This window comes from Callionymus lyra, chromosome 1 (assembly GCF_982586985.1).
Source record: "Callionymus lyra chromosome 1, fCalLyr1.hap1.1, whole genome shotgun sequence".
Classification (NCBI taxonomy): Eukaryota; Metazoa; Chordata; class Actinopteri; order Syngnathiformes; family Callionymidae; genus Callionymus; species Callionymus lyra.
This window is the reverse complement of record NC_141818.1, coordinates 30263224-30289810: the sequence shown is the minus strand read 5'-3', so window position 1 is coordinate 30289810 and position 26587 is coordinate 30263224. Positions and strand designations below refer to the sequence as shown.

Below are 26587 nucleotides of genomic sequence, written 5' to 3'. Positions count from 1 at the left end.
ATCATATCATATTTCATTATCCACAATCTGATTCATTACCTCAGCAGTGTCATCCTTCATTCAGACAATGAAAGTCTGGAAACAGAATATTTCGAACCGGGACATGGAAACTTTTGCGACATTTAGCAAGTGCTCATGGGAAATGTGGTCTCCCGTCAGGATAAACAATACCATTTTAGTCCACTGGCTCGCTCGACTCAAAATCGCAGAGAGCTGCTTTAAGTTAAACTTAATTATATGAATCTGGTTCAATAATGTTTGATAAAACCCGAAGAGGTTGACACAAATTTTGTATTAAGAACAACACCTTATTTATTGTATCGTGCAATAACCTGTATTGCAAATGTCTGTAACACTTGGAAATTATTCCAAAAATGTGTTTGTATCCTTTTGCTGGCGAACTGAGATTCTGACTGTACTGAATGTAAGAAGTGGATTTATTGACGACATTCCCAAAAATATTTTTGTCATAAAAGTTTGTGTTTGTTTTAAAAAAAAAAAAATCAAGAGTTCATTTTTCAATATATTTATTCAATTTCTTTTCACATTTCTGGATATGTGTTACAATATTTAGTTTTTTTTTTCACCCTGACCCCAGCAACCAAACATTTAAAGCAAAAACAAATTAATAAAGTATATATATATTATTACTAACCCACACAAAATAGATTCCAAGATAGTACAGAACATATCATGCAGACTTGATTCATTAGCTACCACACATAAAATCTTAAGAAAAACTGGACACAGTTTCAATTCAGACCCTGAAACCCCCTTAACTCCCCTTAAGATTAATCATGTGAATCATGCACATCTGGAACTGGGATCAAATTCGCAACCTTCAAGCTACAGCGTGACCACCTAGTTCTGAGACAAAAGTGCTTCAATTGTACAACCTAAAAGTCGGAAAACTCCAGGTTCACAGCCATCTTTGCTGAGTTCTTATTAGGAATTGTCTTTTTTCCATGTTTACTCAAGTATGTAGACTCGAGCATGTTTCCTGACAACAATTGGCCGTCAGATACAGTAACATGGATACATGATTTACTCAACATCAACAGATACCCCCCGTTAAACTCTGACAAGGACTCTTGTTGTTAAGCTGTACCCCCTTGACTGGTTATCTTCTAGCCTGGACAACACACACATTATGTTAGGCGTGTTTGTAAAGACCGATAAACAAGAGAAAACCAGTTGTCAGACGTGAACTGCAGTAGTAAAAGAGAGGAACATGGAAGGAAACCTGTGGTGCAAGCAGGACTTCAGTGTCCTGCCTGATCAAGTATCACCTTCACTATCTAAAACTGCATCTAAAAGACAACAACGTTATTCAAAGAATTTTAGTTCATATCAGAATCAAACACACACCCCTGCCAACTGTTCTCTGTTCCTGCCCCTGCCAGGATATACTGCCTCCTAAGCCTAATTTGGAGCTAAAGGAACCTCTCGGATAAAAGGTGAATCGTCTTCTAACAACTCTACAGAGTCAAGTTGACGACCTTTCAAACCACTTGATAACCATGACCTGGATGAAGGAGAAGCTTCTCGGGCAGCAAAACCAAACTTTTTGCTCTCTCCAGCCCAACAATATGAGCAGGAAGTATGTTTAAGTCGTTTCCTATTAACTAATAGTAATTAGCTAATAATAATTGTCTTCTCAAAAGAGCAACAGGATGGCGCCAAGATGATGCCAAAGTCACTTGCGACATATGGTACGTTATACAGTTGCCTCGTCCAAGACTGAGACAAGTTATCTTAATAACGACTCTGCCTGTATCGTACAAATCAACTATAGACACGACGGACAGATGAACCACCTGTCTTGTGAACCTTTGATAACCTTTGGCTACGATATTTGCAAAAAAAACATTTTTCAGGTTAAAAGACGAATTGAATGTGTTTTCTGTTTACCGATGTATTTTTCTCGAGTGGTTTTTGAAAAAGTCTGAAATGAAATACCAAAAAGAATCTATCTTAAGTACTCAAGATTTTTCTTCAACCATGCAATGGACCTGGGAATTAATAGGTACCCGCTTTAGAACCCATCGGTGTCACAGTTTGTTCACACCTTCGCCAGGTTTCCACCAATGGCGCTGACCTAGATCAAGATCAGAACCTCTTCGAGCTGTTCGCCATCCGAGTCATAGAAGTTGTAAGTAAGTAATATTTGTAGAGCGCTTTTCTAAACCAGGGTCAAAAAGCAAATAAAGGTTTCTTCAGATATTTCTTGAAGGAGTCAGTAGATCCATCAAACACACAGAGATAGAAAGATCGTTCCAAAGGTTAGGAGCAACAGCCTGGAAGGATTTCTCTCCTCTGGTCCAGAAGCGTGTTCAGGAACCATCAGTAGATTCTGATCCACAGATCTCAGAGCCCACACTGGGGTGTAAGGCTGGATACAGTATGTGGGACTGTGCGAGACCTCAGATCCTTCCCTGAATAAGATGGTCCAAAGCCAAACACACTGGTTCAACTGGTTTTATACCCAGTACCAGCCGACCCACAGCCAATCTACACTCGCCGACTCAGTCTGCCCATCCAGCTGGACGGCTGCCATGACAGCACCCTCAACGGATGTGGAATATCTTTCAACTGGAGTCTGGATGAGCATCCAATTGGTGGCAAACCATCCATCGACTTCTCAATCCAACCAGACGGTCCTGTGTGGATGACGTACAAGGAAGTGAATGCAGAATTTAGGGCAGGGGAAACCTGGGCCACTTGCCCAAACCAATGAGTCACACAGAGGAGAGTGGAGAGTAAGTGAGTGATGGGGATTGGAAACGGTAAATAAAACTCAACTGCCGTCGCCCAGAATATGATGGATCATCCACAGGTCGATGGAGTAGCCCTGTATTCCATGATTTAGATAACAAGCAATATAATCAAATATATACAGACCAAAAGAAAATGTAAAAGATAAATAGCCTATTTGGATACAACATATTTAGTTTTTTTCTATTGTGGCCTTTATTTCATTAAATTACTAAAAGGTTGACAGAATGACAAACTATAAAGTGTGGAGAGATTGTTCAGTTTCGATGACATTTAGTCTTGGTGTTTATAAACATTACTTAGTTGAAGTTTGTGAATGTGGAATTATTCTGGTATATTTTCTAGCATTTTATATGAATTTCACCAATTTTTTCGCGCACCACTGCAGTACATTGTGGGTAATATACAGCTCTCAAGGGGGCTTCGGTGCTCCCTCGATCTCTCCGCCCCGAAAGGGGGGATATTTCGAAGTTCACTTCAGCTGATCTGACAATTGGAATGACCCTTAAGATTGCTGGGGGCGGGGCTGAGGGAAAGTGGGCGAGTAAATTGAGTATTGAAACGCAGCTCTGCATGAATGCTTATAAAAGAGGGGTTGGTGTAATAAAAGAAGGTCGGATCACAGAAAACACATTTAAAATAAGGATGCCGGGGTCGTTGAGTTCAGATTGAACCAGGTTGTTAAGGTATCAGTCGCTCAGTGCAGCTTGCACAGTGAGACAGACGAGTTACTGGAGAAAATCCAGATCGCTGGATACACTGTTTCAGTGAAAGGAAACACAAAGCAATGGAAGGGATAAGCTCTCTCGGCCACATTGTAAAACGTAGCCGTTCCTTCCTCGCAATCGACCAGCACCCCCACACGCTTAGGGTTAGAATTGACCAGAATCTTCTCACTGCTGTCGTGCCAAGCAGACAGCTTCACGTTGAACCACTCCACACACCAAGACTGGCTGTTACGGCCCAGTCGACTGGTCGGCCCTTTGCGGTTCATGCTCCCATAAGCCAAGCCTATTCCAATGAAGTTGTTGTTGCTAAGCTGCACCTCCCAGTAATGGCGCCCTCTAGAAAAACCCTTCGAAGTGAGCACTTGGGAGCAAACAGCAAAACGCTCTGGGGTATCAGGGAGGTGAATCGGCTCCTTTGACATGGACGCCTTGGTCAGGTTCTCGCTCAGGATGATGCGTGTGTTGGCCGTCCTGGGATCAAAAGTGAGGATTGTACCGACTGTGGGAAACAAGTGAAAACAATCACTATAGTGTTTTCTAAACAAACGTCAACCACCACTTACACTTCAGGAGATCGGAACGGTTTTCAAACTGTCTCCCGAACAGAGATTCCACTGAAAAAAAAGGAGAGAACAACGTCAAACAATTTAATTTCCAGTTTACAAAAATGTATCTGTACCATTTGGCTCTACGCTTCCGGGACTGTGAGGATGGTGTGGACCTTCCTTATAAGTTCCAAAGTCCTGCAGCCTTTCCAGTGAACGGCTTAAACTTTTGCTCCCCATATTGCCCAAGGTGCTATTTTTTTGGCCTTCTGAAGGGGAATGGGAATAGTTTTAAAAAGGTCATCAAAGCAATGGAAGGGATTATCAGGGTCAAGTTGAACCGGAGGCACGAAAACAAATGTGTTTGAGGTATCCCTCTTGTTCGGGTTGTTTACATTCCCGTAAAGACGTGCGATAACACAAGGGTTCATTTGAATAGGCTATATTCTCATATATGTTCTAAAAATAAGCAAATATCACTTTCCATTTATTTACAGTAATTATGGAATAGATCAACAGTAGGGTCACTTTCAAAATAAAAAAGTTGTAGTCCTTCCCTACTTTCCCACCTTTGGTACATATTGTCTTTCAAAAATCAACAAAACCCCTGTGGAAGTCTACACATGTCATGTCATGTTCAAGTAGCAAACATCCTGTTTGTGTTGTTAGTTCTTCACAACAACCAGAATCAGAAACTTTTATTGCCAGTGTCGTAAACAAAACATGGAAATGTTTGGTGGTGTGAGTACAGAACACAAATGATGAAATAAGAGAACATACAAATTAACCATGGAGCTTAAAACAGGTGATTTAGAGTCAAATAAAAACAGTTTCTCACTCTTGGGTTTCCTCTGAACCTCTGGGCCTTGAGGTGAAGACGGAACTTGGGCACCTTGTGCGGCAAAAGAAAATAAATCAACATCAACCAGTGAAGCATTTTTTAACTGTAAGTCTGACATACCAGATTCGTGCCTCGCAGTGAACCCAGAAGCTCCCTGAATGCTTGTAAACTCTAATGTATGAGGGGGTAAATCTCAGGTCAATCAACTGTAAATTTGAACTCCAGGTTTCAGAAAAAAAGTTACTTGCCCTTTTTCAACATAATCATCCTGTCCGCCAGCGGAACACGAAGTATCCCATTGAGATATTCCTTCAGGTGCTCGGCAAAACCCTGAGCAGCGACCACTCTTTTGCTTTCCAGGCTGATTCGAGGAGTATGGGGGTCAAAGGTCACCACTTTTGGCAGGTCAAAGCTGGTCTATTGGAAGAAGGAAAAAAACAATCTGATTTATCAAAAAGGCAAGTTTTAGAGGCTCATTTACCAAGCAACGCTGTTTCAAAAGTACCACACATCCGCCCTCAGCCGCTCACCTGAAGAAAGGCGAGCGTGTGCGACTGACTCAGCATTTCGCTGATGTCTTGTTTGGATTGCTTCATGGTGTGGATGTTCTCGTTGAACTTCTTGTTTAGATTCTCGAGTTTGTTCTGAGCCGTCTCCAACTCTTTGTCCAAAGAACTCTGGGCCTCAAGCTCCTCCTGGACCAACAATTCCCGAATACAACCATACTCGGCAGCTAGTGCCCGTTTATAGATCGCTGCGGAATTCTGGGTAAAAAGAAATGAACAAATGACAATAAGACTAGAAGAACTTTGAAATATGACTAGTTTTATCAGGTCAATAGTAGTTATTATAGTCAGATTAATTTTTGTGTAGCATAACTCTTATTTACGGTCCACTAGATGGTGCTTTTTGTTGTAAATGTTTTGGTATTGAGCCAATATGTCAATGAAACCTTTCCCACAATTGAAGCCAAAATCTATTGAGCTCTGCAAAATGATGGAACTTCATCCCTAGTTCAAGTTGAAGAAACATGTTACAAAGTAAATGACACTGTTATTGAATTCTCCTGAGACAGCTTTGAACACGTGGATGTTTTACCTTCAGAGTGCTCTGCATGTCCTTTGTCTGGTTTAGGACAGCTTCGTTCTTCAGCATCTTCCCATCAAGCACCTGACACTTTTGCAGCAGGTCAGACTGTACAGAGCACATGTAGAAGTTATCTGACAGACCATTCCATAAACTCAGATTAAAAGTAGTTTAAAATCAAGTAAAATAAGAAGGATCTACAATTTTTATTCACTTATTTTCCAAGAGCTATTTTCTGTTATGTTTAGAAAATGAATGTGTAGCACCTCTAGAGCTTTCTTCTGCTGATCCAGAGATCTAAGGTTGCACATGCCGTGGACCTGCTGCTGGCAGACGGTGCAGATGAGGCGACCGTGCTGGGGGCAGAAGGAGTCCACCACCTTGTGGTGGTCCTTGCAGATCCGCCCCAATAGATCCTGGATGGGGTGGCTCAGCTGGTGGACCTTAAAGACTGGATTCTCCCGATGAGGCCGCAGATGATCCTCACAGTAGGAGGCCATGCAGGTGAGGCAGGTGTGAGACGCCGGAGCCTCCATGCACGAGTCACAGAGCACCACAACCTTTGTCTCTTCCTCTGCGGCCTTCAGCCTCACCTCGGGAGGGTCAAAGCTCTCGGGCGAGCGAACCTTGAAGCTCTCCACGACGTTGCAGAGCGTCGTGTTCTTCTTCAGCTCGGGCTTGGTCGCGAAGACCGTCCGACACTGTGGGCAGCTGTAGGAGTCCTTCCAGGTGGCCTCCAGGCAGCATAGGCAGAAATTGTGCCCACACGGGATCGTAACCGGGTAGTCAAAGGCGCAGAGACAGATGCTGCAAGTCAGGTCATCTTTCAAACTCAGGAGGGATGGAGGATCGGACATGATGAGGCTGAGAATCAAACAAATGTGTTGGACAGAGAATCATATCAGATTAGATTAGAATAGATTGACTTTGTTAATCCCTCTGGAGATCTCCTTCAGGGAATTGGGTACCAGTTAAGAGGAGAAATCATAAAAACAAGAACAAAGTGCAAAAAAAATTACAAGTATAAAGAACAGATTATACAAAGATGAACATAGAATTGAATACATCATACTTTCACTCCTCCCCCCAAATTCAGAATTATAAAAAGCCTGTTAGCACGAGGAATAAATGAGTCCCTGAGTAAGTAAGTAATTTATATTTGTCTATAATATATGATGGATAGATAGATCATATCAATGGAGACTAGAAATTGCTTTGCATATTGTTGACATCAAGTATCAGAAACTATTTCATTTGAAGAGAGATGTTTAATAGTCTATATTTCCTATTTTTTTCCAAGAGAATTGCATGCTCCGTCCTAGTAATGTGTTTTTTTTTTGTCTTACATTTAATTTCAGGTCATGCTGTGTACTTGAAAAAAATGTAAAAATGAAAATGATCCAAGAACAAAAAAAACGTTTTGCTGCCACCCAGTGATACCAAGCGGCAGAACACGTTATTGTGGAAACGAAACTGAAAGTTAACGGTAGCCTTGTAACATGTAATCTTATGTATTTATAAATGTATACTGAGAAGTGTAAGTCAAACAAATAAACACGATCATCCAAGCAGAAGATACGTGGATATCCAGATATTATATATAAGTACGATGTTGTAACTCAACTCTTTATTAAGTTCCATATGAGACACAACAACAAATCATTTTCGAAAAACTCGAATAAAATGTAACGTTACCTTCTCTTGACACAGGCTAGTCGAAGATTCTTCTGGAGCGCAACTTTCCGACTCTGACACTGACACTAGAGTCAACTTCCTGGTACACACATTAATACACACTCCTAGGAAATAGTTAAGTGACTCAAGCCCGCACCCAGTCAGAGTTCGATAAATGTGTCGTGCGCGCATACTTTGCTTAATACGGCAGCACCTTATCCAGCAGTGTCATACATGACGTAAACACACGGAGCTCTTTAAAAGTAATAGAAACATGTAATAGTTAATTTTCGAGAATGGATCCAGATATTTACATTAATTTAATTTAATTAACTTTTTCAAATATTTTATCAAATAGTTTTAAGAGTTTTAAAACTTTGAAAACGTTCCTATAAATGTGTATGTTTTTAAATGTTTAGAGAAATTACCACTAGTTTGGCATGGCTGAAATGTATGTAGACTGAAGTGGACTACCTGAAGATACTATGAGATGATACTATGATACTATTAGTCAATATCTGCCGAACTAAAACTAATGAACACTTTATTAAGAGCACAATCAAATATTGCTGTATATATGAGCATTTTGGATTACCTTTATTTTGTACACAATAGAATCTCATGAAATCTCTTGAGTCTATTCTTCAGGTAGTTCATGTAGGTACATTTCAGCCATGCCAAACTAGTGGTATTTTCTTCACACAAATATTTGAAAACAGCATACATTAATATGAATATGAGTACATTTAAAGGGCATTTATTCTGAAAGTACACAATAGAATTTCATGAAACTTCCTAAGGTCTATTCCTCAGTTAGTCTACTACAGTCTACATGAATTTCAGCCATGCAAAACTAGGGATATTTTAAATCTAAGACTTTAAAAATTATCACAATTGGAGGTTGAAAAGAAAAGTGCTTTACTTAAAAATATCTTTACTAAATTTTATAAAAAGTTTTTAATGAGGGTTTAATTCATTTAAAAATCTGGATTTCTTCATGAAACATGTGGTCACCCGTCGGGATAAACAATACCACTTTAGTCCACTGGCGTCGCTCGACTAAAAATCGCATAGAGCTGCTTTAAGTTAAACTTAATTATATGAATCTGGTTCAATAATGTTTGATAAAACCCGAAGAGGTTGACACAAAAGTTTGTTTAAAGAACAACACCTTATTTATTGTATCGTGCGACAACATGTATTGCAAATGTCTGTAACACTTGTGACAAAGACGTGTCTGTGAGATTAAATTATTCCAAAAATGTGTTTGTATCCTTTTGCTGGCGAACTGAGATTCTGACTGTACTGAATGTAAGGAGTGGATTTATTGACGACATTCCCAAAAATATTTTTGTCATAAAAGTTTTGTGTTTTTTTTTTGTTCTAAAAAACAAAAGAAGCAAGAGTTCATTTTTCAATATATTTATTCAAATGATTTCTGGATATGTGTTAGAATTTTTTTTTTCACCCTGATCCCAGCAACCAAACATTTAAAGCAAAAACAAAATAATAATGTATATATATATATACTGTATATATATATATATATATATATATATATATAATTACTAACCCAAGAAAATATCATGCAGACTTGATTCATTATTTTACCACTTAACAGTATTTTGTATTATGGTATCATGGTATGTTATTAGTATTAATATAGAAACAAACGGACAAAAAAGAGATACAATCTTAAGAAAAACTGGATACAGTTTCAATTCAGAGCCTGAAACCTTTTTATGCGAAAGCATAACATATGACCGAAGTGACGCAGTTGTCGCTGAAGGTTTATAATCGACCGACCATGACTGCCCCACACCAGGCTTGGGGTCTTTGTTCGGGCGGCAGGAGGCCGCAACGCAGTGCACCAGCTGAACCTAAAGTGATGCGTTCAAACCTCGAGTGACTTGCGCTGCTGGAGCCGATGTTTTTCAGATAAATGAACGACAGACCATCCATCTGCTTGCGACGGGTCTTATTTTAGTGGAGAGTCAAATGGTGGATCAGAGCAGCAGTATTTAAAAATAAAAACTTGGCTCTGACTGGTTCTAACTCGCAACCTTCAAGCTACAGCGTGACCACCTAGTTCTGAGACAAAAGTGCTTCAATTATACAACCTAAAAGTCGGAAAACTCCAGGTTCACAGCCATCTTTGCTGAGTTCTTATTAGGAATTGTCTTTTATCCATGTTTACTCAAGTATGTAGACTCGAGCATGTTTCCCGACAACAATTGGCCGTCAGATACAGTAACATGGATACATGATTTACTCAACATCAACAGATACCCCCCGTTAAACTCTGACGAGGACTCTTGTTGTTGAGCTGTACCCCCTTGACTGGTTATCTTCTAGCCTGGACAACACACACATTATGTTAGGCGTGTTTGTAAAGACCGATAAACAAGAGAAAACCAGTTGTCAGACGTGAACTGCAGTAGTAAAAGAGAGGAACATGGAAGGAAACCTGTGGTGCAACCAGTACTTCAGTGTCCTGCCTGATCAAGTATCACCTTCACTATCTAAAACTGCATCTAAAAGACAAAAACGTTATTCAAAGAATTTTAGTTCATATCAGAACCAAACACGCACCCCTGCCAACTGTTTTCTGTTCCTGCCCCTGCCAGGATATACCGGCTCCTAAGCCTTATTTGGAGCTGAAGGAACCTCTCGGATAAAAGGTGAATCGTCTTCTTACAACTCTACAGAGTCCAGTTGACGACCTTTCAAACCACTTGGATAACCATGACCTGGATGAAGGAGAAGCTTATCTGGCAGCAAAACCAAACGTTTTGCTCTCTCCAGCCCAACAGTATGAGCAGGAAGTATTTTTAAGTCGCCCATTAGCTAATAGTAATTAGCTAATAATAATTGTGACTTGCGCTGCTGGAGCCGATGTTTTTAGCCGATTGTAATTAGCTAATAATAATTGTGCTTTTCACAAGAGCAACAAGATGGCGACAAGATGATGCCAAAGTCACGTGCGACATATGGTACGTTATACAGTTGCCTCGTCCAAGACTGAGACAAGTTATCTTAATAACGACTCTGCCTGTATCGTACAAATCAACTGTAGACACGACGGACAGATGAACCACCTGTCTTGTGAACCTTTGATCACCTTTGGCGGCTGAGATATTTGCCAAAAAAAACATTTTTCAGGTTAAAAGACAAATTGAATGTGTTTTCTGTTTACCGATGTGTTTTTCTCGAGATTTTTTTGAAAAAGTCTGAAATTAAATACAAAAAGAATCTATCTTAAGTACTCAAGCTTTTTCTTCAACCCTGCAATGGACCTGGGAATTGATGGGTACCCGCTTTAGAACTCATCGGTGTGAAAGTTTGTTCACACCTTCGCCAGGTTTCCACCAATGTCGCTGACCTAGATCAAGATCAGAACCCCTTTGAGCTGCTCGCCATCCGAGTCATAGAAGTTGTAAGTAAATAATATTTGTAGAGCACTTTTCGAAACCAGGGTCACAAAGCGAATAAAGGTGTCTTCAGATGTTTCTTGAAGGAGTCAGTAGATCCATCAAACACAGATGGAGGAAGATCGTTCCAAAGCTTAGGAGCAACATCCTGGAAGGATTTCTCTCCTCTGGTCCTGAACCGTGTTCAGGAACCAACAGTAGATTCTGATCCACAGACCTCAGAGCCCACACTGGGGTGTAAGGCTGGATACAGTATGTGGGACTGTGCGAGACCTCAGACCCTTCCCTGAATAAGATGGTCCAAAGCCAAACACACTGGTTCAACTGGTTTTATACCCAGTACCAGCCGACCCACAGCCAATCTACACTCGCCAACTCAGTCTGCCCATCCAGCTGGACGGCTGCCATGACAGCACCCTCAACGGATGTGGCATATCTTGCAACTGGAGTCTGGATGAGCATCCAATTGGTGGCAAACCATCCATCAACTTCTCAATCCAACCAGACGGTCCTGTGTGGATGACGTACGAGGAAGTGAATGCAGAATTTAGGGCAGGGGAAACCTGGGCTGCGTGCCCTCGCCCACTTGCCCTAAACTCTAAACCCATGAGTCACATGGAGGAGAGTGGAGAGTAAGTTTGTGATGGGGATTGGAAACGGTAAATAAAACTCAACTGCCGTCGAACCAGAATATCATGGATCATCCACAGGTCGATGGAGTAGCCCTGTATTCCATGATTTAGATAACAAGCAATATAATCAAATATATACAGACCGCATGAAAATATAAAAGATAAATAGCCTATTTGGATAAAACATATTTAGTTTTTTTCTATTGTGGCCTTTAATTCAGTAAATTACTAAAAGGTTGACAGAATGACGAACTATAAAGTGTGGAGAGATTGTTCGGTTTTGATGACATTTAGTCTTGGTGTTTATAAACATTACTTAGTTGAAGTTTGTAAATGTGGAATTATTCTGGTATATTTTCTAGCATTTTATATGAATTTCACCAATTTTTTCGCGCACCACTGCAGTACATTGTGGGTAATATACAGCTCTCAAGGGGGCTTCGGTGCTCACTCGATCTCTCCGCCCCGAAAGGGGGGATATTTCGAAGTTCACTTCAGCTGTTCTGACAATTGGAACGACCCTTAAGATTGCGGGGGGCGGGACTGAGGGAAAGTGGGCGAGTAAATTGAGTATTGAAACGCAGCTCTGAATGTAGTCATTGGGGATCTTAGGACTGCTTATAAAAGAGGGGTTGGTGTAATAAAAGAAGGTCGGATCACAGAAAACACATTCAAAATAAGGATGCCGGGGTCGTTGAGTTCAGATTGAACCAGGTTGTTAAGGTATCAGTCGCTCAGTGCAGCTTGCACAGTGAGACAGACGAGTTACTGGAGAAAATCCAGATCGCTGGATACACTGTTTCAGTGAAAGGAAACACAAAGCAATGGAAGGGATAAGCTCTGTCGGCCACATTGTAAAACGTAGCCGTTCCTTCTTCGCAATCGACCAGCACCCCCACACGCTTAGGGTTAGAATTGACTAGAATCTTCTCAGTGTTGTCGTGCCAAGCAGACAGCTTCACGTTGAACCACTCCACACACCAAGACTGGCTGTTACGGCCCAGTCGACTGGTCGGCCCTTTGCGGTTCATGCTCCCATAAGCCAAGCCTATTCCAATGAAGTTGTTGTTGCTAAGCTGCACCTCCCAGTAATGGCGCCCTCTAGAAAAACCCTTCGAAGTGAGCACCTGGGAGCAAACGGCAAAACGCTCTGGGGTATCAGGGAGGTGAACCGGCTCCTTTGACATGGACGCCTTGGTCAGGTTCTCGCTCAGGATGATGCGTGTGTTGGCCGTCCTGGGATCAAAAGTGAGGATTGTACCGACTGTGGGAAACAAGTGAAAACAATCACTATAGTGTTTTCTAAACAAACGTCAACCACCACTTACACTTCAGGAGATCGGAACGCTTTTCAAACTGTCTCTCGAACAGAGATTCCACTGAAAAAAAAGGAGAGAACAACGTCAAACAATTTAATTTCCAGTTTACAAAAATGTATCTGTACCATTTGGCTCTACGCTTCCGGGACTGTGAGGATGGTGTGGACCTTCCTTATAAGTTCCAAAGTCCTGCAGCTTTTCCATTGAACGGTTTAAACTTTTGCTCCCCATATTGCCCGAGGTGCTCTTTTTTGGGCCTTCTGAAGGGGAATGGGAATAGTTTTAAAAAGGTCATCAAAGCAATGGAAGGGATTATCAGGGTCAAGGTGACCCGGAGGCACAAAAACAAATGTGTTTGAGGTATCCCTTGTGTTCGGGTTGTTTACATTCCCGTAAAGACGTGAGATAACACAAGGGTTCATTTGAATAGGCTATATTCTCATATATGTTCTAAAAATAAGCAAATATCACTTTCCATTTATTTACAGTAATTATGGAATAGATCAACAGTATGGTCACTTTCAAAATAAAAAAGTTGTAGTCCTTCCCTACTTTCCCACCTTTGGCACATTTTGTCTTTCAAAAATCAACAAAACCCCTGTGGAAGTCTACACATGTCATAGTGTTCAAGTAGCCAACATCCTGTTTGTGTTGTTAGTTCTTCACAACAACCAGAATCAGAAACTTTTATTGCCAGTGTCGTAAACAAAACATGGAAATGTTTGGTGGTGTGAGTACAGAACACAAATGATGAAATAAGAGAACATACAAAATAACCATGGAGTTTAAAACAGGTGATTTAGAGTCAAATAAAAAACGTTTCTTACTCTTGGGTTTCCTTTGAACCTCTGGGCCTTGAGGTGAAGACGGAACTTGGGCACCTTGTGCGGCAAAATTAAATAAATCAACATCAACCAGTGAAGCATTTTTTAGCTGTAAGTCTGACATACCAGATTCGTGCCTCGCAGTGAACCCAGAAGCTCCCTGAATGCTTGTAAACTCTAATGTATGAGGGGGTAAATCTCAGGTCAATCAACTGTAAATTTGAATTCCAGGTTTCAGAAAAAAGTTACTTGCCCTTTTTCAACATAATCATCCTGTCCGCCAGCGGAACACGAAGTATCCCATTGAGATATTCCTTCAGGTGCTCGGCAAAACCCTGAGCAGCGACCACTCTTTTGCTTTCCAGGCTGATTCGAGGAGTATGGGGGTCAAAGGTCGCCACTTTTGGCAGGTCAAAGCTGGTCTATTGGAAGAAGGAAAAAATCAATCTGATTTATCAAAAAGGCAAGTTTTAGAGGCTCATTTACTGAGCAACGCTGTTTCAAAAGTACCACACATCCGCCCTCAGCCGCTCACCTGAAGAAAGGCGAGCGTGTGCGACTGACTCAGCATTTCGCTGATGTCTTGTTTGGATTGCTTCATGGTGTGGATGTTCTCGTTGAACTTCTTGTTTAGATTCTCGAGTTTGTTCTGAGCCGTCTCCAACTCTTTGTCCAAAGAACTCTGGGCCTCAAGCTCCTCCTGGACCAACAATTCCCGAATACAACCATACTCGGCAGCTAGTGCCCGTTTATAGATCGCTGCGGAATTCTGGGTAAAAAGAAATGAACAAATGACAATAAGACTAGAAGAACTTTGAAATATGACTAGTTTTATCAGGTCAATAGTAGTTATTATAGTCAGATTAATTTTTGTGTAGCATAACTCTTATTTACGGTCCACTAGATGGTGCTTTTTGTTGTAAATGTTTTGGTATTGAGCCAATATGTCAATGAAACCTTTCCCACAATTGAAGCCAAGATCTATTGAGCTCTGCAAAAATGATGGAACTTCATCCCTAGTTCAAGTTGAAGAAACATGTTGCAAAGTAAATGACACTGTTATTGAATTCTCCTGAGACAGCTTTGAACACGTGGATGTTTTACCTTCAGAGTGCTCTGCATGTCCTTTGTCTGGTTTAGGACAGCTTCGTTCTTCAGCATCTTCCCATCAAGCACCTGACACTTTTGCAACAGGTCAGACTGGACAGAGCACATGTAGAAGTTATCTGACAGACCATTCCATAAACTCAGATTAAAAGTAGTTTAAAATCAAGTAAAATAAGAAGGATCTACAATTTTTATTCACTTATTTTCCAAGAGCTATTTTCTGTTATGTTTAGAAAATGAATGTGTAGCACCTCTAGAGCTTTCTTCTGCTGATCCAGAGATCTAAGGTTGCACATGCCGTGGACCTGCTGCTGGCAGACGGTGCAGATGAGGCGACCGTGCTGGGGGCAGAAGGAGTCCACCACCTTGTGGTGGTCCTTGCAGATCCGCCCCAATAGATCCTGGATGGGGTGGCTCAGCTGGTGGACCTTAAAGACTGGATTCTCCCGATGAGGCCGCAGATGATCCTCACAGTAGGAGGCCATGCAGGTGAGGCAGGTGTGAGACGCCGGAGCCTCCATACACGAGTCACAGAGCACCACAACCTTCGTCTCTTCCTCTGCGGCCTTCAGCCTCACCTCGGGAGGGTCGAAGCTCTCGGGCGAGCGAACCTTGAAGCTCTCCACGACGTTGCAGAGCGTCGTGTTCTTCTTCAGCTCGGGCTTGGTCGCGAAGACCGTCCGACACTGTGGGCAGCTGTAGGAGTCCTTCCAGCTGGCCTCCAGGCAGCATAGGCAGAAATTGTGCCCACACGGGATCGTAACCGGGTAGTCAAAGGCGCAGAGACAGATGCTGCAAGTCAGGTCATCTTTCAAACTCAGGAGGGATGGAGGATCGGACATGATGAGGCTAAGATTCAAACAAATGTGTTGGACAGAGAATCATATCAGATTAGATTAGAATAGATTGACTTTGTTAATCCCTCTGGAGATCTCCTTCAGGGAATTGGGTACCAGTTAAGAGGAGAAATCATAAAAACAAGAACAAAGTGCAAAAAAAATTACAAGTATAAAGAACAGATTATACAAAGATGAACATAGAATTGAATACATCATACTTTCACTCCTCCCCCCAAATTCAGAATTATAAAATGCCTGTTAGCACGAGGAATAAATGAGTCCCTGAGTAAGTAAGTAATTTATATTTGTCTATAATATATGATGGATAGATAGATCATATCAATGGAGACTAGAAATTGCTTTGTATATTGTTGACATCAAGTATCAGAAACTATTTCATTTGAAGAGAGATGTTTAATAGTCTATATTTCCCATTTTTTTTCCAAGAGAATTGTATGCTCTGTCCTAGTAATGTGTTTTTTTTTTGTCTTACATTTAATTTCAGGTCATGCTGTGTACTTGAAAAAATTGTAAAAATGCAAATGATCCAAGAACAAAAAAAACGTTTTGCTGCCACCCAGTGATACCAAGCGGCAGAACACGTTATTGTGGAAACGAAACTGAAAGTGAACGGTAGCCTTGTAACATGTAATCTTATGTATTTATAAATGTATACTGAGAAGTGTAAGTCAAACAAATAAACACGATCATCCAAGCAGAAGATACGTGGATATCCAGATATTATATATAAGTACGATGTTGTAACTCAACTCTTTATTAAGTTCCATATGAGACACAACAACAAATCATTTTCGAAAAACTCGAATAAAATGTAACGTTACCTTCTCTTGACACAGGCTAGTCGAAGATTCTTCTGGAGCGCAACTTTCCGACTCTGACACTGACACTAGAGTCAACTTCCTGGTACACACATTAATAAACACTCCTAGGAAATAGTTTAGTGATTCAAGTCCGCACCCAGTCAGAGTTCGCTAAATGTGTCGTGCGCGCATACTTTGCTTAATACGGCAGCACCTTATCCAGCAGTGTCATACATGACGTAAACACACGGAGCTCTTTAAAAGTAATAGAAACATGTAATAGTTAATTTTCGCGAATGGATCCAGATATCTCCATTAATTAAACTGAATTAACTTTTTCAAATATTTTATCAAATAGTTTTAAGAGTTTTAAAACTTTGAAAACGTTCCTATAAATGTGTATGTTTTTAAATGTGTTTAGAGAAATTACCACTAGTTTGGCATGGCTGAAATGTATGTAGACTGAAGTGGACTACCTGAAGATACTATGAGATGATACTATGATACTATTAGTCAATATCTGCCGAACTAAAACTAATGAACACTTTATTAAGAGCACAATCAAATATTGCTGTATATATGAGCATTTTGGATTACCTTTATTTTGTACACAATAGAATCTCATGAAATCTCTTGAGTCTATTCTTCAGGTAGTTCATGTAGGTACATTTCAGCCATGCCAAACTAGGGGTATTTTCTTCACACAAATATTTGAAAACAGCATACATTAATATGAATATGAGTACATTTAAAGGGCATTTATTCTGAAAGTACACAATAGAATTTCATGAAACTTCCTAAGGTCTATTCCTCAGTTAGTCTACTACAGTCTACATGAATTTCAGCCATGCAAAACTAGGGATATTTTAAATCTAAGACTTTAAAAATTATCACAATTGGAGGTTGAAAAGAAAAGTGCTTTACTTAAAAATATCTTTACTAAATTTTATAAAAAGTTTTTAATGAGGGTTTAATTCATTGAAAAGTCTGGGTTTCTTCATGAAACATGTGGTCACCCGTCGGGATAAACAATACCACTTTAGTCCACTGGCGTCGCTCGACTAAAAATCGCATAGAGCTGCTTTAAGTTAAACTTAATTATATGAATCTGGTTCAATAATGTTTGATAAAACCCGAAGAGGTTGACACAAACGTTTGTTTAAAGAACAACACCTTATTTATTGTATCGTGCGACAACATGTATTGCAAATGTCTGTAACACTTGTGACAAAGACGTGTCTGTGAGATTAAATTATTCCAAAAATGTGTTTGTATCCTTTTGCTGGCGAACTGAGATTCTGACTGTACTGAATGTAAGGAGTGGATTTATTGACGACATTCCCAAAAATATTTTTGTCATAAAAGTTTTGTGTTTTTTTTTTTGTTCTAAAAAACAAAAGAAGCAAGAGTTCATTTTTCAATATATTTATTCAAATGATTTCTGGATATGTGTTAGAATTTTTTTTTCACCCTGATCCCAGCAACCAAACATTTAAAGCAAAAACAAAATAATAATGTATATATATATATACTGTATATATATATATATATATATATATATATATATAATTACTAACCCAAGAAAATATCATGCAGACTTGATTCATTATTTTACCACTTAACAGTATTTTGTATTATGGTATCATGGTATGTTATTAGTATTAATATAGAAACAAACGGACAAAAAAGAGATACAATCTTAAGAAAAACTGGATACAGTTTCAATTCAGAGCCTGAAACCTTTTTATGCGAAAGCATAACATACGCAGTTGTCGCTGAAGGTTTATAATCGACCGACCATGACTGCCCCACACCAGGCTTGGGGTCTTTGTTCGGGCGGCAGGAGGCCGCAACGCAGTGCACCAGCTGAACCTAAAGTGATGCGTTCAAACCTCGAGTGACTTGCGCTGCTGGAGCCGATGTTTTTCAGATAAATGAACGACAGACCATCCATCTGCTTGTGACGGGTCTTATTTTAGTGTAGAGTCAAATGGTGGATCAGAGCAGCAGTATTTAAAAATAAAAACTTGGCTCTGACTGGTTCATGTAACAGGGCTTGTTGTTTAAAGTCAACTTTCGAACTTAAACTAGCCACGTGTCGTACCTGGTGTGAACTCCCCTTAAGATTAATGTGAATCATGCACATCTGGAACTGCGATCAAACTCGCAACCTTCAAGCTACAGCGTGACCACCTAGTTCTGAGACAAAAGTGCTTCAATTATACAACCTAAAAGTCGGAAAACTCCAGGTTCACAGCCATCTTTGCTGAGTTCTTATTAGGAATTGTCTTTTTTCCATGTTTACTCAAGTATGTAGACTCGAGCATGTTTCCTGACAACAATTGGCCGTCAGATACAGTAACATGGATACATGATTTACTCAACATCAACAGATACCCCCCGTTAAACTCTGACGAGGACTCTTGTTGTTGAGCTGTACCCCCTTGACTGGTTATCTTCTAGCCTGGACAACACACACATTATGTTAGGCGTGTTTGTAAAGACCGATAAACAAGAGAAAACCAGTTGTCAGACGTGAACTGCAGTAGTAAAAGAGAGGAACATGGAAGGAAACCTGTGGTGCAACCAGTACTTCAGTGTCCTGCCTGATCATCAAGTATCACCTTCACTATCTAAAACTGCATCTAAAAGACAACAACGTTATTCAAAGAATTTTAGTTCATATCAGAACCAAACACGCACCCCTGCCAACTGTTTTCTGTTCCTGCCCCTGCCAGGATATACCGGCTCCTAAGCCTTATTTGGAGCTGAAGGAACCTCTCGGATAAAAGGTGAATCGTCTTCTTACAACTCTACAGAGTCCAGTTGACGACCTTTCAAACCACTTGGATAACCATGACCTGGATGAAGGAGAAGCTTATCTGGCAGCAAAACCAAACGTTTTGCTCTCTCCAGCCCAACAGTATGAGCAGGAAGTATTTTTAAGTCGCCCATTAGCTAATAGTAATTAGCTAATAATAATTGTGACTTGCGCTGCTGGAGCCGATGTTTTTAGCCGATTGTAATTAGCTAATAATAATTGTGCTTTTCACAAGAGCAACAAGATGGCGACAAGATGATGCCAAAGTCACGTGCGACATATGGTACGTTATACAGTTGCCTCGTCCAAGACTGAGACAAGTTATCTTAATAACGACTCTGCCTGTATCGTACAAATCAACTGTAGACACGACGGACAGATGAACCACCTGTCTTGTGAACCTTTGATCACCTTTGGCGGCTGAGATATTTGCCAAAAAAAACATTTTTCAGGTTAATAGACAAATTGAATGTGTTTTCTGTTTACCGATGTGTTTTTCCCGAGATTTTTTTGAAAAAGTCTGAAATTAAATACAAAAAGAATCTATCTTAAGTACTCAAGCTTTTTCTTCAACCCTGCAATGGACCTGGGAATTGATGGGTACCCGCTTTAGAACTCATCGGTGTGAAAGTTTGTTCACACCTTCGCCAGGTTTCCACCAATGGCGCTGACCTAGATCAAGATCAGAACCCCTTCGAGCTGCTCGCCATCCGAGTCATAGAAGTTGTAAGTAAATAATATTTGTAGAGCACTTTTCGAAACCAGGGTCACAAAGCGAATAAAGGTGTCTTCAGATGTTTCTTGAAGGAGTCAGTAGATCCATCAAACACAGATGGAGGAAGATCGTTCCAAAGCTTAGGAGCAACATCCTGGAAGGATTTCTCTCCTCTGGTCCTGAACCGTGTTCAGGAACCAACAGTAGATTCTGATCCACAGACCTCAGAGCCCACACTGGGGTGTAAGGCTGGATACAGTATGTGGGACTGTGCGAGACCTCAGACCCTTCCCTGAATAAGATGGTCCAAAGCCAAACACACTGGTTCAACTGGTTTTATACCCAGTACCAGCCGACCCACAGCCAATCTACACTCGCCAACTCAGTCTGCCCATCCAGCTGGACGGCTGCCATGACAGCACCCTCAACGGATGTGGCATATCTTGCAACTGGAGTCTGGATGAGCATCCAATTGGTGGCAAACCATCCATCAACTTCTCAATCCAACCAGACGGTCCTGTGTGGATGACGTACGAGGAAGTGAATGCAGAATTTAGGGCATGAAAATATAAAAGATAAATAGCCTATTTGGATATAACATATTTAGTTTTTTTCTATTGTGGCCTTTAATTCAATAAATTACTAAAAGGTTGACAGAATGACAAACTATAAAGTGTGGAGAGATTGTTCGGTTTTGATGACATTTAGTCTTGGTGTTTATAAACATTACTTAGTTTAAGTTTGTAAATGTGGAATTATTCTGGTGTATTTTCTAGCATTTTATATGAATTTCACCAATTTTTTCGCGCACCACTGCAGTACATTGTGGGTAATATACAGCTCTCAAGGGGGATTCGGTGCTCACTCGATCTCTCCGCCCCGAAAGGGGGGATATTTCGAAGTTCACTTCAGCTGTTCTGACAATTGGAACGACCATTAAGATTGCTGGGGGCGGGGCTGAGGGAAAGTGGGCGAGTAAATTGAGTATTGAAACGCAGCTCTGAATGTAGTCATTGGGGATCTTAGGACTGCTTACAAAAGAGGGGTTGGTGTAATAGAAGAAGGTCGGATCACAGAAAACACATTCAAAATAAGGATGCCGGGGTCGTTGAGTTCAGATTGAACCAGGTTGTTAAGGTATCAGTCGCTCAGTGCAGCTTGCACAGTGAGACAGACGAGTTACTGGAGAAAATCCAGATCGCTGGATACACCGTTTCAGTGAAAGGAAACACAAAGCAATGGAAGGGATAAGCTCTGTCGGCCACATTGTAAAACGTAGCCGTTCCTTCCTCGCAATCGACCAGCACCCCCACACGCTTAGGGTTAGAATTGACCAGAATCTTCTCACTGTTGTCGTGCCAAGCAGACAGCTTCACGTTGAACCACTCCACACACCAAGACTGGCTGTTACGGCCCAGTCGACTGGTCAGCCCTTTGCGGTTCATGCTCCCATAAGCCAAGCCTATTCCAATGAAGTTGTTGTTGCTAAGCTGCACCTCCCAGTAATGGCGCCCTCTAGAAAAACCCTTCGAAGTGAGCACCTGGGAGCAAACGGCAAAACGCTCTGGGGTATCAGGGAGGCGAATCGGCTCCTTTGACATGGACGCCTTGGTCAGGTTCTCGCTCAGGATGATGCGTGTGTTGGCCGTCCTGGGATCAAAAGTGAGGATTGTGCCAACTGTGGGAAACAAGTGAAAATAATCACTATAGTGTTTTATAAACAAACGTCAACCACCACTTACACTTCAGGAGATCGGAACGCTTTTCAAACTGACTCTGAGGATGGTGTGGATCTTCAAGCTTCACATAGACTTCCATTGAACGGTTTGAACTTTTTCTCCCCATATTGCCCGAGCTGCTCCTTTTTGGGCCTTCTGAAGGGGAATGGGAATAGTTTTAAAAAGGTCATCAAAGCAATGGAAGGGATTATCAGGGTCAAGGTGACCCGGAGGCACGAAAACAAATGTGTTTGGGGTATCCCTCGTGTTCGGGTTGTTTACATTCCCGTAAAGACGTGAGATAACACAAGGGTTCATTTGAATAGGCTATATCCTCATATATGTTCTAAAAATAAGCAAATATCACTTTCCATTTATTTACAGTAATTATGGAATAGATCAACAGTATGGTCACTTTCAAAATAAAAAAGTTGTAGTCCTTCCCTACTTTCCCACCTTTGGCACATATTGTCTTTCTTTATTGCCAGTGTCGTAAACAAAACATGGAAATGTTTGGTGGTGTGAGTACAGAACACAAATGATGAAATAAGAGAACATACAAAATAACCATGGAGTTTAAAACAGGTGATTTAGAGTCAAATAAAAACCGTTTCTTACTCTTGGGTTTCCTTTGAACCTCTGGGCCTTGAGGTGAAGACGGAACTTGGGCACCTTGTGCGGCAAAAGAAAATAAATCAACATCAACCAGTGAAGCATTTTTTAACTGTAAGTCTGACTTACCAGATTCGTGCCTCGCAGTAAACCCAGAAGCTCCCTGAATGCTTGTAAACTCTAATGTATGAGGGGGTAAATCTCAGGTCAATCAACTGTAAATTTGAATTCCAGGTTTCAGAAAAAAGTTACTTGCCCTTTTTCAACATAATCATCCTGTCTGCCAGCGGAACACAAAGTATCCCATTGAGATATTCCTTCAGGTGCTCGGCAAAACCCTGAGCAGCGACCACTCTTTTGCTTTCCAGGCTGAGTCGAGGAGTATGGGGGTCAAATGTCGCCACTTTTGGCAGGTCAAAGCTGGTCTATTGGAAAAAGGAAAAAAAAAATCTGATTTATCAAAAAGGCAAGTTTTAGAGGCTCATTTACTGAGCAACGCTGTTTCAAAAGTACCACACATCCGCCCTCAGCCGCTCACCTGAAGAAAGGCGAGCGTGTGCGACTGACTCAGCACTTCGCTGATGTCTTGTTTGGATTGCTTCATGGTGTGAATGTTCTCGTTGAACTTCTTGTTTAGATTCTCGAGTCTGTTCTGAGCCGTCTCCAACTCTTTGTCCAAAGAATTCTGGGCCTCAAGCTCCTCCTGGACCAACAATTCCCGAATACAACCATACTCGGCAGCTAGTGCCCGTTTATAGATCGCTGCGGAATTCTGGGTAAAGAATTGAAGAAATGACAATAAGACTAGAAGAACTTTGAAATATTACTAGTTTTATCAGGTCAATAGTAGTTATTATAGTCAGATGAATTTTTGTGTAGCATCATTCTTATTTACGGTCCACTAGATGGCACTTTTTGTTGTAAAATATTTGGTATTGAGGTAATATGTCAATGAAACCTTCTCCACAATTGAAGCCAAGATCTATTGAGCTCTGCAAAATGATGGAACTCCATCCCTAGTTCAAGTTGAAGAAACATGTTACAAAGTAAATGACACTGTTATTGATTTCTCCTGAGACAGCTTTGAACACGTGGATGTTTTACCTTCAGAGTGCTCTGCATGTCCTTCATCTCGTTTAGGACAGCTTCGTTCTTCAGCATCTTCCCATCAAGCACCTGACACTTTTGCAGCAGGTCAGACTGTACAGAGCACATGTAGAAGTTATCTGACAGACCATTCCATAAACTCAGATTAAAAGTAGTTTAAAATCAAGTAAAATAAGAAGGATCTACAATTGTTATTCACTTATTTTCCAAGAGCTATTTTCTGTTATGTTTAGAAAATGAATGTGTAGCACCTCTAGAGCTTTCTTCTGCTGATCCAGAGATCTAAGGTTGCACATGCCGTGGACCTGCTGCTGGCAGACGGTGCAGATGAGGCGACCGTGCTGGGGGCAGAAGGAGTCCACCACTTTGTGGTGGTCCTCGCAGATCCGCTCCAATAGATCCTGGATGGGGTGGCTCAGCTGGTGGACCTTAAAGACTGGATTCTCCCGATGAGGCCGCAGATGATCCTCACAGTAGGAGGCCATGCAGGTGAGGCAGGTGTGAGACGCCGGAGCCTCCATGCACGAGTCACAGAGCACCACAACCTTTGTCTCTTCCTCTGCGGCCTTCAGCCTCACCTCGGGAGGGTCAAAGCTCTCGGGCGAGCGAACCTTGAAGCTCTCCACGACGTTGCAGAGCGTCGTGTTCTTCTTCAGCTCGGGCTTGGTCGCGAAGACCGTCCGACACTGTGGGCAGCTGTAGGAGTCCTTCCAGCTGGCCTCCAGGCAGCATAGGCAGAAATTGTGCCCACACGGGATCGTAACCGGGTAGTCAAAGGCGCAGAGACAGATGCTGCAAGTCAGGTCATCTTTCAAACTCAGGAGGGATGGAGGATCGGACATGATGAGGCTAAGATTCAAACAAATGTGTTGGACAGAGAATCATATCAGATTAGATTAGATTAGATTGACTTTGTTAATCCCTCTGGAGATCTCCTTCAGGGAATTGGGTAAGAAAAAAAATTTACAAGTATAAAGAACAGATTATACAAAGATGAACATAGAATTTAATACATCATTCTTTCACTCCTGCCCTCAAATTCAGAATTATAAAAAGCCTGTTAGCACGAGGAATACGTCCCTGAGTAAGTAAGTAATTTATATGTGTCTATAATATAAAGATAGATAGATAGAACATATCAATGGAGACAAGAAATTGCTTTGTATATTGTTGACATTGTCATGTTTATGTTCTTCTTGTTTTATTTTGAAGGTGGTTTTCCGTTTGTATGTGTCCTGTGTTTTCTATTGACAGACGCTGGCAGGTGCGTGGCTGGGGATGATTAAGTGGCGGGTTCTTCCCATTGATAAGGAGCGTCTCTACCCGGAAGAACTCGCCGAGTATTGAGTTTCCAGACCAGGTTGTCTATCCCTCCGATCTCGCTCCTCGCTTTTTCAATCTGAACTTTGTAAATCCTGTGGACACTCCTGACGTTGTCAGCGCTTTATTTTACTCACGTCACGTGTTTTTAGTTGCTGTTGAGACCCCGATCTCCAGCCGTGCCCTGCCTTCGTCCCGAGCGCCTGTTTTGTTTTTTGTTCCTGTTCCTCCCTATTACGGACCGCTTTGGAGTTATTAAAGACTTTTATTCTGAGCTTTTCCTCCGTGGATTATTGATTCTTCCGCATCTGGGTCTCCTGCCCCGATCGGATCGTGACAGACATCAAGTATCAGAAACTATTTCATTTGAAGAGAGATGTTTAATAGTCTATATTTCCCTTTTTTTCCCCAAGAGAATTGTATGCTCCGTTCTAGTAATGTATTTTTTGTTGTCTTACATTTCATTTAATATGGTGCAGATTTCTATTTTATTCTATTTAGATTTTTTTCATTTTATTTTATTTCTGGGTGTTTTTATTTGTTTGTATATTGCTCTGCTGTTGTTTAAACCGAATTTCCCCTTGCGGGACAAATAAAAGATTCTGATTCTGATTTCAGGTCATGCTGTGTACTTGAAAAAAATGTAAAAATGAAAATGATCCAAGAACAAAAAAAACGTTTTGCTGCCACCCAGTGATACCAAGCGGCAGAACACGAGTAACGTTATTGTGGAAACGAAACTGAAAGTTAACGGTAGCCTTGTAACGCGTAATCTTATGTATTTATCAATTTATAAGTGTAAGTCAAACAAATAAACACGATCATCCATATCCATCCATCCAGATACGTGGATATCCATATATTATAAAAATGTACGATGTTGTAGCTCAAATCTTTATTAAGTTCCATATGAGACACACCAACAAATCATTTTCGAAAAACTCGAATAAAATGTAACGTTACCTTCTCTTGACACAGGCTAGTCGAAGATTCTTCTGGAGCGCAACTTTCCGGTTCCGACACTGACACTAGAGTCAACTTCCTGGTACACACATTAATACACACTCCTAGGAAATAGTTTAGTGATTCAAGTCCGCACCCTGTCGGAGTTCCCTAAATGTGTTGTGCGCGCATACTTTGCTTAATACGGCAGCACCTTATCCAGCAGTGTCATACATGACGTAAACACACGGAGCTCTTTAAAAGTAATAGAAACATGTAATAGTTAATTTTCGCGAATGGATCCAGATATCTCCATTAATTAAACTGAATTAACTTTTAAAATATTTTATCAAATAGTGTTAAGAGTTTTAAAACTTTGAAAACGTTCCTATAAATGTGTATGTTTTTAAATGTTTAGAGAAAATACCCCTAGTTTGGCATGGCTGAAATGTATGTAGACTGAAGTGGACTACCTGAAGATACTATGAGATGATACTATGATAATATTAGTCACTATCTGCCGAACTAAAACTAATGAACACTTTATTAAGAGCACAATCAAATATTGCTGTATATATGAGCATTTTGGATTATCTTTATTTTGAAAGTACACAATAGAATCTCATGAAATCTCTTGAGTCTATTCTTCAGGTAGTTCATGTAGGTACATTTCAGCCATGCCAAACTAGGGGTATTTTCTTCACACAAATATTTGAAAGAAGCATACATG

At 40.8% G+C, this 26587-nt stretch overlaps 3 protein-coding genes across 5 annotated transcripts; all 3 read right to left on the bottom strand.

Moving 5' to 3' along the window:
• Nucleotides 1–510: 510 nt before the first annotated feature.
• LOC148088889 (E3 ubiquitin/ISG15 ligase TRIM25-like) lies at nt 511–7810 on the bottom strand. Of its 2 annotated transcripts, none has more exons than XM_087800936.1 (10): nt 7671–7810; nt 6242–6839; nt 5988–6083; nt 5420–5653; nt 5138–5306; nt 5010–5060; nt 4887–4940; nt 4183–4317; nt 4067–4117; nt 511–4002 (listed from the first exon to the last, which is right to left on the bottom strand). In XM_087800936.1, the coding sequence occupies exons 2-10, from the start codon at nt 6830–6832 to the stop codon at nt 3473–3475; spliced, it is 1911 nt and encodes a 636-aa protein (XP_087657062.1). In that variant the 5' UTR covers nt 6833–6839; nt 7671–7810; the 3' UTR covers nt 511–3472. The 2 variants fall into 2 exon arrangements, with proteins under 2 accessions (XP_087657062.1, XP_087657071.1); XM_087800945.1 differs by having other exon boundaries at nt 4183–4314.
• Nucleotides 7811–9055: 1245 nt separating this feature from the next.
• LOC148088888 (E3 ubiquitin/ISG15 ligase TRIM25-like) lies at nt 9056–16782 on the bottom strand. Its single transcript, XM_087800926.1, has 10 exons — nt 16644–16782; nt 15214–15811; nt 14960–15055; nt 14391–14624; nt 14109–14277; nt 13982–14032; nt 13859–13912; nt 13157–13291; nt 13041–13091; nt 9056–12976 (listed from the first exon to the last, which is right to left on the bottom strand). The coding sequence occupies exons 2-10, from the start codon at nt 15802–15804 to the stop codon at nt 12447–12449; spliced, it is 1911 nt and encodes a 636-aa protein (XP_087657052.1). The 5' UTR covers nt 15805–15811; nt 16644–16782; the 3' UTR covers nt 9056–12446.
• A 1287-nt stretch (nt 16783–18069) lies between these two features.
• trim25 (tripartite motif containing 25) lies at nt 18070–26015 on the bottom strand. Of its 2 annotated transcripts, none has more exons than XM_087800911.1 (9): nt 25879–26015; nt 23847–24444; nt 23593–23688; nt 23027–23260; nt 22745–22913; nt 22618–22668; nt 22495–22548; nt 21901–22032; nt 18070–21836 (listed from the first exon to the last, which is right to left on the bottom strand). In XM_087800911.1, exons 2-9 carry the CDS (start codon nt 24435–24437, stop codon nt 21307–21309), a joined length of 1857 nt encoding a protein of 618 aa, XP_087657037.1. In that variant the 5' UTR covers nt 24438–24444; nt 25879–26015; the 3' UTR covers nt 18070–21306. The 2 variants fall into 2 exon arrangements, with proteins under 2 accessions (XP_087657037.1, XP_087657044.1); XM_087800918.1 differs by having other exon boundaries at nt 21901–22029.
• Between the last annotated feature and the right edge of the window lie 572 nt (nt 26016–26587).